We start from the raw sequence: 12,859 nt of genomic DNA on the forward strand, positions 1-12,859 counted from the left end.
ACTCATCGGTCACATGAGCAGAGGTGCTATCTGGGAGCAGAAGCATATGCTTTTCTCTGCTCTGTTATAGTGTTGTATATTGACATATACAACATATATAGTTGTATTATATTATTATTATATTACATATATAGTTGTATATATGTTGTATATACAACATATATAGTTGTATATATAGAGAGTATAATATATTGACAAAAAGAGATAGAAAGAAAGCGTGCATACGTGCATCTGTTTTTGTGCTTAGGCTTTCTTTTAGTGAGAGAAACAAAGGGAGCAAGATGTAAGTAGGATTTCATAGAGGTTTCTACTTTCTGATTCTATCATTCTTATTGTGATTTCAGGAGAGCCTTGGGGCTTCCTCCTCTCTATCTAAGACAAGCATCTTTTTAATAGAGGTTGTCCTCAGGGCATGCTCTGATGCTTCAATACACCTGTGTGTGTATCTTCATGAGTCCAGGTGCTGGACCATTCATTTGACCCTTTTAAGCAAAGGCTAGTGCCACCTACTGGCTGGACATATTAGAGCAACATTTCCAAGCAGGTGGCCCAAGCTCAGTCTAGGGGCAAAGAGCAGGAGGACCCTGCAAGCCCCACCTCTCATCTTCTTTCCACTCGTTTCTAGGCTGCAAAGGCTGCGGACCCTCCTGCGTAACCGGAGGCCCAAGTCTGGTCCACCAGAAGGAAGCAGCAAGAGAAAAAAAGAGGGTGCCACAGTTCCCATGGCTGCTCATCCCAAGAGCTGGCACTTCATTGCCTGCTGCAGAAAACCAAAAGAGCAACAGGAACCTGAGCAGCAGGGGGGGGTTGGCATCAGCACTCCACCAGCCCCTCCCAGAGCAAAATGGTATCATCTCTGCAGGAGGAGGGAGGCTGTTGCTCTCAAGAATGGGAGGGATGCACACAAAGACAGGCAAAGCTCCAGAGGACTTGAAAACCTGTCTGGAGGTAAGGAGATGCTCAGGATTGAGGGGGCAGGGTGGATTTAGGGGTTGAGAATCTTAGAAACTGAGGCCAATAGGTGAGGCTGGGAGGCAGAGCAGGTTCCCAGGTCGCTATACTCTTCCTAAACAAAGAGGGATCCAGTGAGAAGAAACTGGGTCCTTTTTGGAGGAAGGACACAGATGGGTGCATTAATATGTCTGCACATTCTTCATGTTCTTTCCCCCATATTCATCAGTGAGCGGTATGCACTGCTCCCTCGACTCCTCAGACCAGTCCCAGCTGGAGAACCTAGAACTGGTTGAGGAGGTCATGGTGGACCGCTCAACACAGACGGTCTGGGAAGACCAAAGTGAAACTGAGAGGCAAAGCTCCAGAGCAGATTGGAACCAGTCCGGAGGTGAGGAGATGCTCAGGATTTGGGGGGATTTAGGGGTTGGGAATGGAGAATCTTAGAAATTGAGGCCAATAGGTGAGGCTGGGAGGCAAAGCAGGTTCCCAGGTCGCTATACTCTTCCTAAACAAAGAGGGTTCCAGTGAGAAGAAACTGGGTCCTTTTTGGAAGAAGGACACAGATGGGTGCATTAATATGTCTCCACATTCTTCATGTTCTTTCCCCCATATTCATCAGTGAGCAGTATGCACTGCTCCCTCGTCTCAGACCAATCCCAGCTGGAGGACCATAAACTGGATGAGGAGCTAACCGTGGGCAGCCCAAAAGAGCGGGTCTCCAGATGGGAAAACATGGGCTACACGGACAGCCAAAGCTCCAGAGCAGTTTGGAACCAGTCTGGAGGTGAGGAGATGCTCAGAAATTGGGGGGATTTAGGGGTTGAGAATCTTAGAAATTGAGGCCAATAGGTGAGGCTGGGAGGCAGAGCAGGTTCCAAGGTAGCTATACTCTTCCTAAACAAAGAGGGTTTCAGTGAGAAGAACCTGGGTCCTTTTTGGAAGAAGGACACAGATGGGTGCATTAATATGTCTGCACATTCTTCCTGTTCTTTCCCCCAGATTCAGTGGTCAGCAGCATGTACTGCTCCCTTTTCTCCTCCAGCTCCTACCACTCTGAGGTGGAGGACTGGAAAGTGGATGAGGATCTCATGGAAATCATCCACCGGCATATGGAGGACAGAGAGGAGGTACAAAACCCCACATCCCAGGTGCTTCCTCCACAGGTTGCTTCCATGTTCTGGACCTTTACCTTTCCAATTGCTTTTCTGCCATCAGATGGAAGGGAGGGGAGGTGGGCACGAACGGTGGTTCCACATGACATGTCATATAGGACTGTCACGGTGATTTTCCCTGTGAAAATCAGCAATGCCTCTCCCGACCATCATGATCTTACTACATGATGAGACTCAGAATTAAGCCCCATTCAGCACCTGCTCCTTTATTTCATTTCTGCCTCCTCAGTCCTCACTCCTTTCTTTCCAAGTGGCTTCTGCAACTTGGGCTGATTCAGAGGCACACAAGTGAACAGGAAACAACTGAGACAAGGGGCAGAAGCCTATTTAAGGATTTCCTTTAAGGGACGGAAGTCCTGGGAAGCCTCCAGAGTGCCGTGCCTGGATATTCTGGCTCTGCCCTTGCATTTTAACTCCCAAATTGCACCACAAAGAGGGTGTGGAAAAAGACAAGAGGGCATCATTGGGATTACTGGAAAGTGCTGGGTTGCCCTGCCCTCCGTGTCATCTGGATCCCCTGAAAACACTGAATGGAGGAAATGTGTGCCTCTGGGGGGAAATGACTGGAGCAGAAGCAGCCACGGAGCCCAGAACAGTTTCCATAGTAGCCTACAGGATCCCACCCCTTTTGATTCCATCCCCTTTTCAGTTCTGCCATCTCTCTGTGCACTAGCAGAATGCTATGCAGGGTGGGAAAGTCCTCAATTCCTCTCCCATTCAGAGCCACCGCGGGATGGGTGCTGGACTCTATCAGAATGTCCTCTCTTACCTAACTGCTTGACTCTCTTGCAACTTCAGAGAGCCAGCAATCAGGATGAGGATGTCCATTTCCTCGCGGTCCTCTGTGCTTGCTGCAAGGCTGCATATAAGAGCGGCCAGGAGAGTCTGGATCTCCCCTACAGCAAAGGACAACTGATAAAAGCAATCGTGGTGAGTGAGAAAGAGGACCAGAAATCGAGTGAAAAGATGGAAGTTAAATAAGGGGTGGGACTGGGAGAGCAACACATTTGTGTAATCAATATAGATTCCGCCTTTTAACACCAAACTGCTCCCAGGGCAGCTCACAAGCTTATCTTGAGAAGGTTCTGTAAAAGAAAGGCTTGCGGATTTGCTAGAGAGTAGGACAATGCAGCCTTTTGGAACAGGACCACTAAGTCCACTTAAAAACAGCCACAAGACTGCGGTGTACTTATAATTCCCACTCAAGGGAGTTAAGTGGTCGATCAAGATATAGACAAGTGCTTTGGAAGGAAGGTTGGAAGGTTGGGTGAGGTTGGAAGGAAAGCTCAAGAGTGGGCTGAAATAACCCCTACTAGGAAGCATCATGAATTGATGCTTCTCTGCTCTGTTTTGGCCCTTGGTCTTTCTCAGGTGGTGATGGAGAAGTCCCCTGTGCAGTCTGGGCCTACCATTCTCCTGCTTTATGCCATGGCTGCCGTCTCCTGCCTCAGGTATCTTTTCTGGGAGAAGGGGGATCTCTCTTCACAATAAGCCAAGAAGACTGGCAAAAGGGGTGCAGTGAAAGGGGCGAGTGAGGGGAGAAAACCTTCAGACCTGCTCAAAAGCCCCAGAGCAGTTCAAATAAAGGGGAGAGACACGGGCAGAAAAGGAAACGGAAATTGCCTATAAAAAAGAAGGGGTCTTCCCTTTGGCCCACAACACTATCAGTACAAGTGGCTGGAAAAAGAACGGGGATGTATTGGCTCTGTGATGGCCCCAGCGGAGTTTTGATTCCTCTGGAAGCTGCTGAAAATAAAATATTTTTTAATGCTGGACATACAGTAATTTGGGCTAAGCCAGAATGCGAAGCCATAATTCGGGAGGGAACAGAGTCGTGTCTGAACTGGCCCGATAGCCTGCAACGACTTTGGGGTAAATCCAGCTGATATGTGGACTCACGCTCTCTATTCTGGAGGAGATTCGAACTAAAAGCCATGTGTGTAAAAGCTCCAGGTAGGACTTGGGGGGGAGCAAGGTGTGGCAGCAATTTGCGCCTCACCTCAGGCTCCCAAATACCTTGGGCTGCACCTGAGGATGACAGCCTCTCCCCCACCCTGCATAACTTATCTTTTCCCTCTACCCTGCCAGCAAAATCAAGCCTCCAACTGACCCAGAGCTAGAGTCTGCGATCCTGCGCTTTGCTGTTCGCGGGGTCATAACAGTGCAAGCAGGACATGTCCACAAACAGGTACATTCTTATGGAATTCATCAAACACACCTCCTGGAGCCATGATTGCTAATTCCCTGAGATACCTTCTATCTTCAGGGGTGCAGTGGGCAAACAAAGCAGAGGAGGTGATTCACGGGTGCTGACACAGTCTCTTTCCACCTCCTTCATTGCATGGCCCGTGGGCCACTGGTGGCCTCGACTTTCCTGTCCTCACCCCCGGCTGACAAGGCCCATGCTCCCCCATGCCTTCTGCTGTGCCTTCTGAGTAGCAGCGAGAGACGGGAAAGACAGGAAGGTGCCTGGAGAACCCCCTCAGTGTGCACACTCCTCGCTCGCCACTGGGTCACATGCTGCTAGGGGTGCGGGCACTGGACCAATCACAGGCCTGTGGCAGAAGGCAGAAGGAGATGTGGAAGTGGCAGCAGAATGGGCGAGTGCCGGCAGCCTCTGCCGCATAACCAGTGAAGGTCACTGGTCTATTTTGTCATCCGGAATCCATGGAATGGCTTTGATGGAAGGCTCTCGCCTTGACTGTGCTGAGTTCCTCTTTGTTGACATGCTGGAGGGCGGGGCCTGGGGGGAGTGCCGCAATTACACACTGGCTCTCTCTTTTCTTTCAGGCTCTGCACAAACTCGCAGCAGACAATCTGGAGCTGATGCTGAGGGGGTTTTTGTCAGAGGCCCCAACCACACAGCATCTCTTGTCCCTCCTGGAGGTAAGAACATTGAAGAGGTGGTGAGGTGGGAAGGAGAGCCCGGCAGGGAGAGATGGACACCTGGGCCACATGTAGTCAGCGGGAATGCCCACCATGCACCACTGTGGCTCTTCTCTGATTGGCAGCCCAACGGAAAAGGCAGGAACATCATGCGCAATCTCATACAACATGCTGTTGAACAGCATCACATATGCTCTACACATCTCTGAATAAAAGCTTGATCAGGAACAGTATCCCCAAATCAAAGAGACGCAGGAGAGGAACTACTGAGCAGACTCACCTGTTCCATCCTAGAGATCTCTGGGAAGCCACTCACTTCCTCCCCTGGACACAAAGGGCTAGACTATACATGCACAGACTCAAGAGGTAAAGCTTCTCCTTGAAAGCACCACTTCAGGGAGCAGGTGGCTGAGCAGATACTTAAATGCTCCCTGTGGCAAATCAGTACTGCCCTTGACCATGACTCCCCCCAGAAGGATTCTCAACTTGACTCTTAGCCAATATAAGGGCATAGGGGAAGAACTGCCACCAGCTCTGTGAAGAAATTCTGCTATACGTGTACAGGAGTGGCTGGAGGAATAGTTTCAAATCCAGGCAAAGGGGCATGAGAAAGCTAGATAGGTCCCTCACAGGTGCATCACACAGGCTTCCGACACCTCAGTATGAGCAGTTGACAGATTCCCACAGAAAAACAGAGGGCAGAGGAGGAGAGGTGAGAATGGGAGGAAATCCGACTCCTTCCTTCCAGACCAGAGGCTTCACAGGAGTTCCTGGCTAAGTCCATGCGGGAGGCAGTTGTGTGATGAGGCACGGGGATAGTCAAGAGTTCATACGGCGTGACAGAGACAAAAGGAACTTAAAAACAGGACTATGACTCCCTGTTTCCTGGAAAGAGCCCTGAGAAGCCAAGCATTCCTTTTATACGAAACATACCTGTTTGTTTGTCTGTTTGTTTGTTTGTTCAATTTCTATACCGCCCTTCCAAAATGGCTCAGGGCGGTTTACACAGAAAAATAATAAATAAATAAGATGGATCCCTGTCCCCAAAGGGCTCACAATCTAAAAAGAAATGTAAGCGAGACACCAACAACAGTCACTGAAGGTACTGTGCTGGGGGTGGATAGGGTCAGTTGCTAAATAAAGTCAGGCTTTTGGTTTATCATTTTAAAGTTTTAGGTTTTAGAGTTTTTAATCTGTGTTCTAAACTCTTTTAATTGGGTTAATATTTTAACAGGGTTTTTTTTAAGATTGTGAGCTGTATAGGGACTTGTATCTGGGGTGGTATAGGGCCATGTTAAATACTGTAAATAAATAAATGTTAGCTGCATGTAATGAGATTCTGCGGTGCTGTTTCTCTTTCAGCACATCAACATCTGGATCCTCTCCAGGAATGCCCAGGAGAGAGCACGAGCCAGCAAACAATGCGCCAGCTTGCTCCGCTTTAGTGTCATGATGCCTGATTGTGATGTGAGTATTACCACACACAGGTTGGCATAACTTGGTTTTGAAGGCCAAGAGAGTCCTTGTTTTGGGAGGCAACCATAGCAAGAGAAGCAAGTGGAAATCCTTATTCTCTTCTTGCTTTGTGGAGTGAGTCTGAAGGCTGGACTCCTTGCATCGAAGTGGCCTGAAGACTTGTCCCAGTCTCTGGAGCTGTTTCCTTTTGAGCTCACATTTGTCCCTTTTATTTGAGGGCAACAGAGGGAAAGCCAAGAATCAAAGTGGGGAAGTGAGATTGGCCTTGTCTGCACCTTCCTCTGGTCTCCGAAGACCAGAGATGCATTTCATGGAGCTCTGAAACCAGGCACAGTTCTAGCTCAGGATAGCGGGACTCTGTGTACTAAATTCAAAGCTAATCAGTCACTTGGCTGATTTTTAATTTTTTTTTTCCCTGACAGGGAGGGCATTTCACTTTTTTCTTTTTTAATTTCCCTGTTGATCTTGCACAAGACTGCAATCAGCCACCAGGTGGCAGCCTTGTGCAAGAGCAACAGGGAAAGCACCCTCCCTGTCTAAAAAATTATTAAAAATCAAACCATTGTCTCAAGGGCTTCAAATTTAATACACAGAATCCTGCTATCATGTGCTACAACAGAGCTTGGTTTAAGAGCTCCATGGCCAGCCCTCCCCAACTTAAGAATTTTTTTATAATTTTCCATTGATTCCTACGTTAGAAAACAAAACAAAAAACACCCTTGTAGCTGGCAATAGAGACATGTCACAGCTTGGCCAAGATCCATGACAAATTAATTTTAATTTTTAAAAAATGAGTTGAGCTTTTCAGGAAGGAAGAATTTTTAAAATTAAAGAAAAAATAGAAATGAATGAATGGAAGTTGATTCCAGGGCACAGGAAACAAGTCTGCCCAGAGTGCTATCATGTCAGCAAAGACTCGGCAAAGCCACCCCTCCATCTCATCTTGATCCACTTTATCCGTGGGGTCTCTCCACACATCAGCATCGTATCTGCAGAAAGACAGAGTATCCCAGGAAAACATTTTAGGAAGTGCAACTCTTTTTGGATGCAGATACTCTGAATTAAGCTCCATTTGTAAAGATAAAACCTGTATAATTCCGCTTTGCTAGGTGAACAGTACCTTGCTGACATAGTAATGAATTTGGTCTAAATCCCACCCTCATAGGAATGCACCCCAAGCCCCATGTGGAAAAGCTCCAGGAGGGGGCAGGCAGAGTAAGAGAGAGGTGATAGTTAAAAATCAGTTGGATGACAATTGGTCAGACAATGAAGAGGGAGAAGCTAAGCTGGAGGCTTGGGTCAAGGGAGGAGTAGTGAACAGGAGGGACTTTTCTGGAGAAGAGAGAAGTCAGGCTTAAGGAGAGGCAGAGGATAAATCCAGAGAGGCGGAGGGTAGATCTGAACATCCTGAGAGGGGAGGCACATCAGGAAGAAAGCGATCAGGTTAGGCACCTAACCCCTATGTGGAGAGGAGGAAAAGTAAGAAAGAAACTCAGAACATTTCTGTAAGCTGTAAGTTATAAAAATTTAACATCATTCTGAAACCACTATGCTAATGTACATCTGAAACCTTGTTGTAACCATCACGCTTAGATTCCCCCCCCCACGCAAAAAACCAAATAAAACCTGTTACTTAGATATGTTTTATTTCCTCTCCCTCAACACCAGCAGAAGGACTATGCTATCACACAAACAAGATGGGGGGAAAGTGAGAGTTGGTCTCAGATCCTTTCTAATGAGGTCTGAGTGGTGGTAGCAAAGTTACTCTTGGCAGCAACGTTACTCACAGGCCTCTTATCCTTTCATCTCAGAGCTAAATGGGCTTCTTTCAGCCTGACGTGTGGCAGAGTTTGCTCTTCTGGCAACATACCTGTAGGTCAAGGGCGTAGCAAGGTTGGAGTGGGCCCAGAGATGAGATTTTAAAAAGCCCCCCCCCCTCAAAGTCCAGGGCCTCCACACACCCCAGGCCCCCAAGGATTTAAGTCTGATATTTCAAAATATGTATGCTGCCTAGAAATATATTTCACTGAAGACACACACGCACACTTCACAATAGATAGTGATATACATTGAGTACTATATATTTGTGCTACTTTTAATGCCCAGAACACACTAGAAACACTAATTATTAAAATGGGACCCTCGCTGCAAATTAGCAAAGGAGACTTTCAACCATGCAGGGTGAGCCTATGTCTGTTTTCTCAGAATTCTGAACCAATTCAGTCAAGTTTGATTGCAGGAGGTTTTTCACAGGAGGCTTTGAAAGCCCTTTTACACACTTCTCCTCTGGAATGGAGGTGCTGCATTCACATGTTGGCCAGATTGACCCTGAAGTCCCTGCGAGTTACTGGGGAGCAGTTCACACACAAGAAAAATAAAATAAAATAAAAGCACCGCACATGCTTCACAGTTCTCACTCAGACCTTCTGGGTTGCAAAACAACTTGAGCATAAGTGCATTTATAAATGAATGAATGAAACTGTTCTAAACTGTTCTAAATTAAATATTCAGAGACGTCTCAGTCTCTCCCCGTCCACATCAAAGCCCTTTGGCAAGCAGATCCCTATATCTGGGCGGGGGGGGGGGGGTGACCACAAAAAGGAGTCCACCTTCTACCTGGCAAATGCTGGGCTGGGCAGAGGGGTCTGCTGCAGAGAGCTGTGGGGGCCACTCTGCCTGCCTGCCTGCCTGCCTCCTTCCTTCCTTGCTTGGGGCCTCCCTTTAAGCCAACTCCAGTTCAGGCTTCACTGAGGCCTACACGGAGGCCTCCCTGGAAGCCCCGCCCACCCGCCCATCAGCTGAGAGGCGCCCGGGAGAAAAGGAGCTCTTGGCAGCTGGCCTGCTGCTTGGATGGCCCCCCAGGAGGACAAGCAGGAGAGAGGCAAGCAGGGCAACTGGCTGAGGGGCCTTGGGGCTGGGCAGGGGGCAGTGGGGAGTCCTGTGAGGTATCCCTGGTTGGGCCCCCAGGCAACCGCCTCCCCTTGCCTAATGGTAGTTACGCCCCTGCTGTAGGTATCCAGTTCATCCTGTCACCAACCCCTTGCCAAGACAGAGAGGAAAATGCACCCTCTTGGAGGGGCCTGCTTGTCTATTCACGTTAGGAAGGGAAGAGATGACTGGTCTACCCAACCCAGGAATATCCATTGCCCATGAAAGAAGGGGAAGGGCTGACAAAGCAATGTGGATGACAGAGATCCCTCTCATTTTCCTTCCTGCTAGAACTCTGCAGAACTCCCCAGTTTGGGCCACCATGTGGCCAAACTTGGAATCTGCATAATGGATTGCAGGAAGGATGTCAGCCGAAACGCCAGGGAGGGAATCTACCGGCTCCTAGAAGTACTTCTCCACCACAAAGGTAAGGAAGCTGGTGAGACCAACACTGCTTTCTAGATTATTATGTGTTCTATAACAAATGCCTTAGTTTCAAATACCAGTAAATAAGATTATAGCCCCTGGTCTTTTGTCTTGGTCCATTTATATCCACTGATTTCAGCCGAGTCCCTCGATAGGTGCTTCAATAAGGGTGTGTCCTCCACAAAGATAACTCTGCTAGTGAGTGACCAGCAGCTGATTCAGCTGGATTTCCTCATCTCCCCTTCTCCACTAGACCCCATCCTATGAGCAAACTTGGAGACAATGAGTATACAGGCCCTCTCGTAAACCAGACTCGAACCTCTTATTTCTCAAGTCTGGCTTCGGACCACTGCTGCAGTGAGCCATGGCGGGGTTCAGGCAATTCCTCTTGGGGGGGAATCCGGAAAGACTCCCAGCCATTCTGTCAGAAACCCCCTATGTCATCAGGATGTATAACTATTTAGCCCCGATGTTTCCTTCTCAGGCCAGAGCAGCAGAGAAGCTGGGGAGCTGTGGAGCCGGAGATGGCAGGAGGAGGAAAGAATACTGGCCTATCTGAACACCGCCAGAGTTGGGGAGGTAAGAAGATCCCTCTGGGTGGCTCCCTTGGGTGCCAGAATGGCCCATTGTCCCCCTTTTTGGGAGTGTGAGAATGGACAGAGGCGTCCTTATCACTTTCTGCACTCAAGAAGCGCCAGAATCAGCATTAGGACATCTTGACACAGACCTCTCCAGAGACACAGTGGGCTAAATAACTGCAGTGCATGTTAGTTCATGGAAATGCAACTTTCAACCTGCTGTAGTGGCATGACACCTTGATAAGATAATGATGATTGCTTTGGTTTGGAATATCTACATCTATCAATGCACATGGTCCTTTACTGAGTAGCCTGAGCAGAAGAGCAGGTCCTTCCCCAAGCACCTTGCCATCTCAGTTCTGACTGTGGAGGAGATCAAAGAAGGAAGGAATGAAGAGGGAAAATAGGAGAAGCAGTGCTTATGAGCTGAATGCATGTGAATCAAGTTGCACATCTTTGGGCTTCAGGGGAATTAATTGAGGCTGATTCTTGATTTTAGGTTTTCAGGGAGATCTTTAATAAAGATCAGGAAAGATCCTTCCTGAGGACCACGATTTGGGCCATTAATCATCCCCTCCACAGGGTTAAGGAGGCTGGACTGATCCTGCTGTACTCCCTCCTGGGCAAGGCCGATGCACTGATGGGGTATGAGGTGAGCCACTGGTTAAGCTGCATGGCAGTGGGGGTGGGGGGTGGCATGTAATCAAAAAGGGCCTCTGATTCTGGTGGGTTGGGCATTTTCCCCATCTCCCCAGGAGGAGGAAATCCAGAGGAAAATCTGGCGTCGTCTCCGCCAAATCAAAGAAAGCAAAGGGCTGCCTGAAGAAATCGAAGGTATCTTAAAAAACCAAGGTAATCTCTATTTCCAAGGAATTGGGGAGGGTAAAACCACATCCCTGGAGTCACAGTGCAGGTAGAAGTCCTTTCCCCCACCCAAAACCATCCCCTGTACCATAGCTGGTCTCAGATGTTAAAGGTCCCAAACATATTGCTGTAATGTGTGTGACCTGGACTTCCCAAGGGATCATGTCTTGATTAGTCAGGAAACCTTATGCAAGTCCTTGCATTAAGTCAATCCTTTTCAGGCCACATGCACATGTGCAGTGCATCCTGGGAAGATGGAACTTTTGGGAGAGAAATTCCTATAGTCCCTTGCTTTTTCAGGTGCTACAGGCTCAAGGCAACATCCAAGGACCTCAAATCTAAATCTAGTAGTCCTATTATGAATGTCACCCTCCCAGCCACCCTCTCCTCCTGCTGCCAGGACCCAGAAATTCAATGTGGACCTAATGCAGAATTCGGGCGAAATTTCTGAATGTGGATGCTTATCTAGAAAATGAATCCACTAATGTGGGATTTTTTTCAGAGCCAGTTTTGAGCGGCCCACCTAACTTCCATGGCACTTAATACAAGCTACGGCTATGACTTGCTTTCTAGCTGCATCTTTTATATGCTGTGGCCTCAAATGATTACTACCACAGTATTATTCTAGAAAAAATACCAGCAATGACATAGGTCCAACAGGGTTCTTTCCAGGGGCATAGCCAGGTTGGAGTGGGCCCAGAGACAAGATTTTAAAATGGGCCCTCCCTCACTGAAGTAGAATATATATAATATCTATCCTATGTGTCACAATAGAACATCATTCTAAATTATTTTTAAAGGGTTTGTAAATTGTGGATGATGCAAGTCTTTTAATGGTACTAGAGAAAGACATGCTGTTCTGGTAGCTCCAGGTCTTAACACTCACATCAGTTTCGGAGGATGAATACAACTGAAGGAAGCCCGGGTGGGTGTGTGGGTGGGGGAGTCAGTCATGTGACTAGCCTCTGGGGGGGCCTCCATGGCAGTGGGCTCCCAGACAACTGTCTCCCCTTGCCCTATTATAGTTACGCCCCTGGTTCTTTCTGTCAAAGAACCCCCTGCTTTGGAAGCAGACAGTACTATTTGCTTTGAGAGCCTGAATGCTAACACCAGCTCCACATACAACTCCTCCACTTAGTACATTAGGAGTTCTACAGCGATTCCCATCCCTAATACTTTCCTTAGTCAAATGGTGCTGGCATCATTATATTTTTCCTTCTCTTCTCTCCCATTCAGGTGACTTACTGATGGACCTTGGAGTTGTAGCTAAGCCGACTACCCTCCCATGACACCTTCTTCCTTGTGGGGCAATAGTTATGGAAATGTCTGCTGATTTGTTTTGCTGTACTTATTATACTGATTACCTTAGGATGCTGTATTCAGTGTGTACCTGGTCTGATTGCTATGTGTAAACCTAAACTTAAATTTTGGCCTAACAAAAGGGCCAACGGTAATGTAGCTCAATTCATTGCTTTGCAATATCTTGAGATGCATGTTCATGAGGCTTAATAAAGGTTCGCTCTCTAGTGATCACTTGATTTCTTGACCTCAGGGGGGGATTCTGATATCGGTATT

At 47.8% G+C, this 12,859-nt stretch overlaps 1 protein-coding gene and 1 long non-coding RNA gene across 2 annotated transcripts; one reads left to right on the forward strand and one right to left on the reverse strand.

The window, feature by feature from the left end:
• The first annotated feature begins 210 nt into the window (after positions 1-210).
• LOC128347476 (maestro heat-like repeat-containing protein family member 1) lies at positions 211-12,804 on the forward strand. Its single transcript, XM_053302225.1, has 15 exons — positions 211-283; positions 626-948; positions 1,181-1,342; positions 1,574-1,738; positions 1,954-2,081; positions 2,925-3,056; positions 3,498-3,577; positions 4,215-4,314; positions 4,917-5,012; positions 6,375-6,479; positions 9,708-9,843; positions 10,327-10,421; positions 10,920-11,072; positions 11,176-11,272; positions 12,521-12,804. Coding segments are annotated over exons 1-15 (1,827 nt in total). The 5' UTR covers positions 211-281; the 3' UTR covers positions 12,574-12,804.
• Positions 7,248-9,229, reverse strand: LOC128347481 (uncharacterized). Its single transcript, XR_008317575.1, has 2 exons — positions 9,105-9,229; positions 7,248-7,477 (listed from the first exon to the last, which is right to left on the reverse strand). It is a non-coding gene; the product is annotated as an uncharacterized LOC128347481 (long non-coding RNA).
• Positions 12,805-12,859: the final 55 nt, after the last annotated feature.

Source organism: Hemicordylus capensis, chromosome 1, assembly GCF_027244095.1.
Source record: "Hemicordylus capensis ecotype Gifberg chromosome 1, rHemCap1.1.pri, whole genome shotgun sequence".
Lineage (NCBI taxonomy): Eukaryota > Metazoa > Chordata > Lepidosauria > Squamata > Cordylidae > Hemicordylus > Hemicordylus capensis.

Bases quoted from the DNA above. Each gene is read 5' to 3' on its own strand.
- LOC128347476 (XM_053302225.1), top strand. The intron at 3,057-3,497 runs GTGAGTGAGAAA...GGTCTTTCTCAG, and splicing joins AACTGATAAAAGCAATCGTG to GTGGTGATGGAGAAGTCCCC. The intron at 6,480-9,707 runs GTGAGTATTACC...CCTTCCTGCTAG, and splicing joins TCATGATGCCTGATTGTGAT to AACTCTGCAGAACTCCCCAG.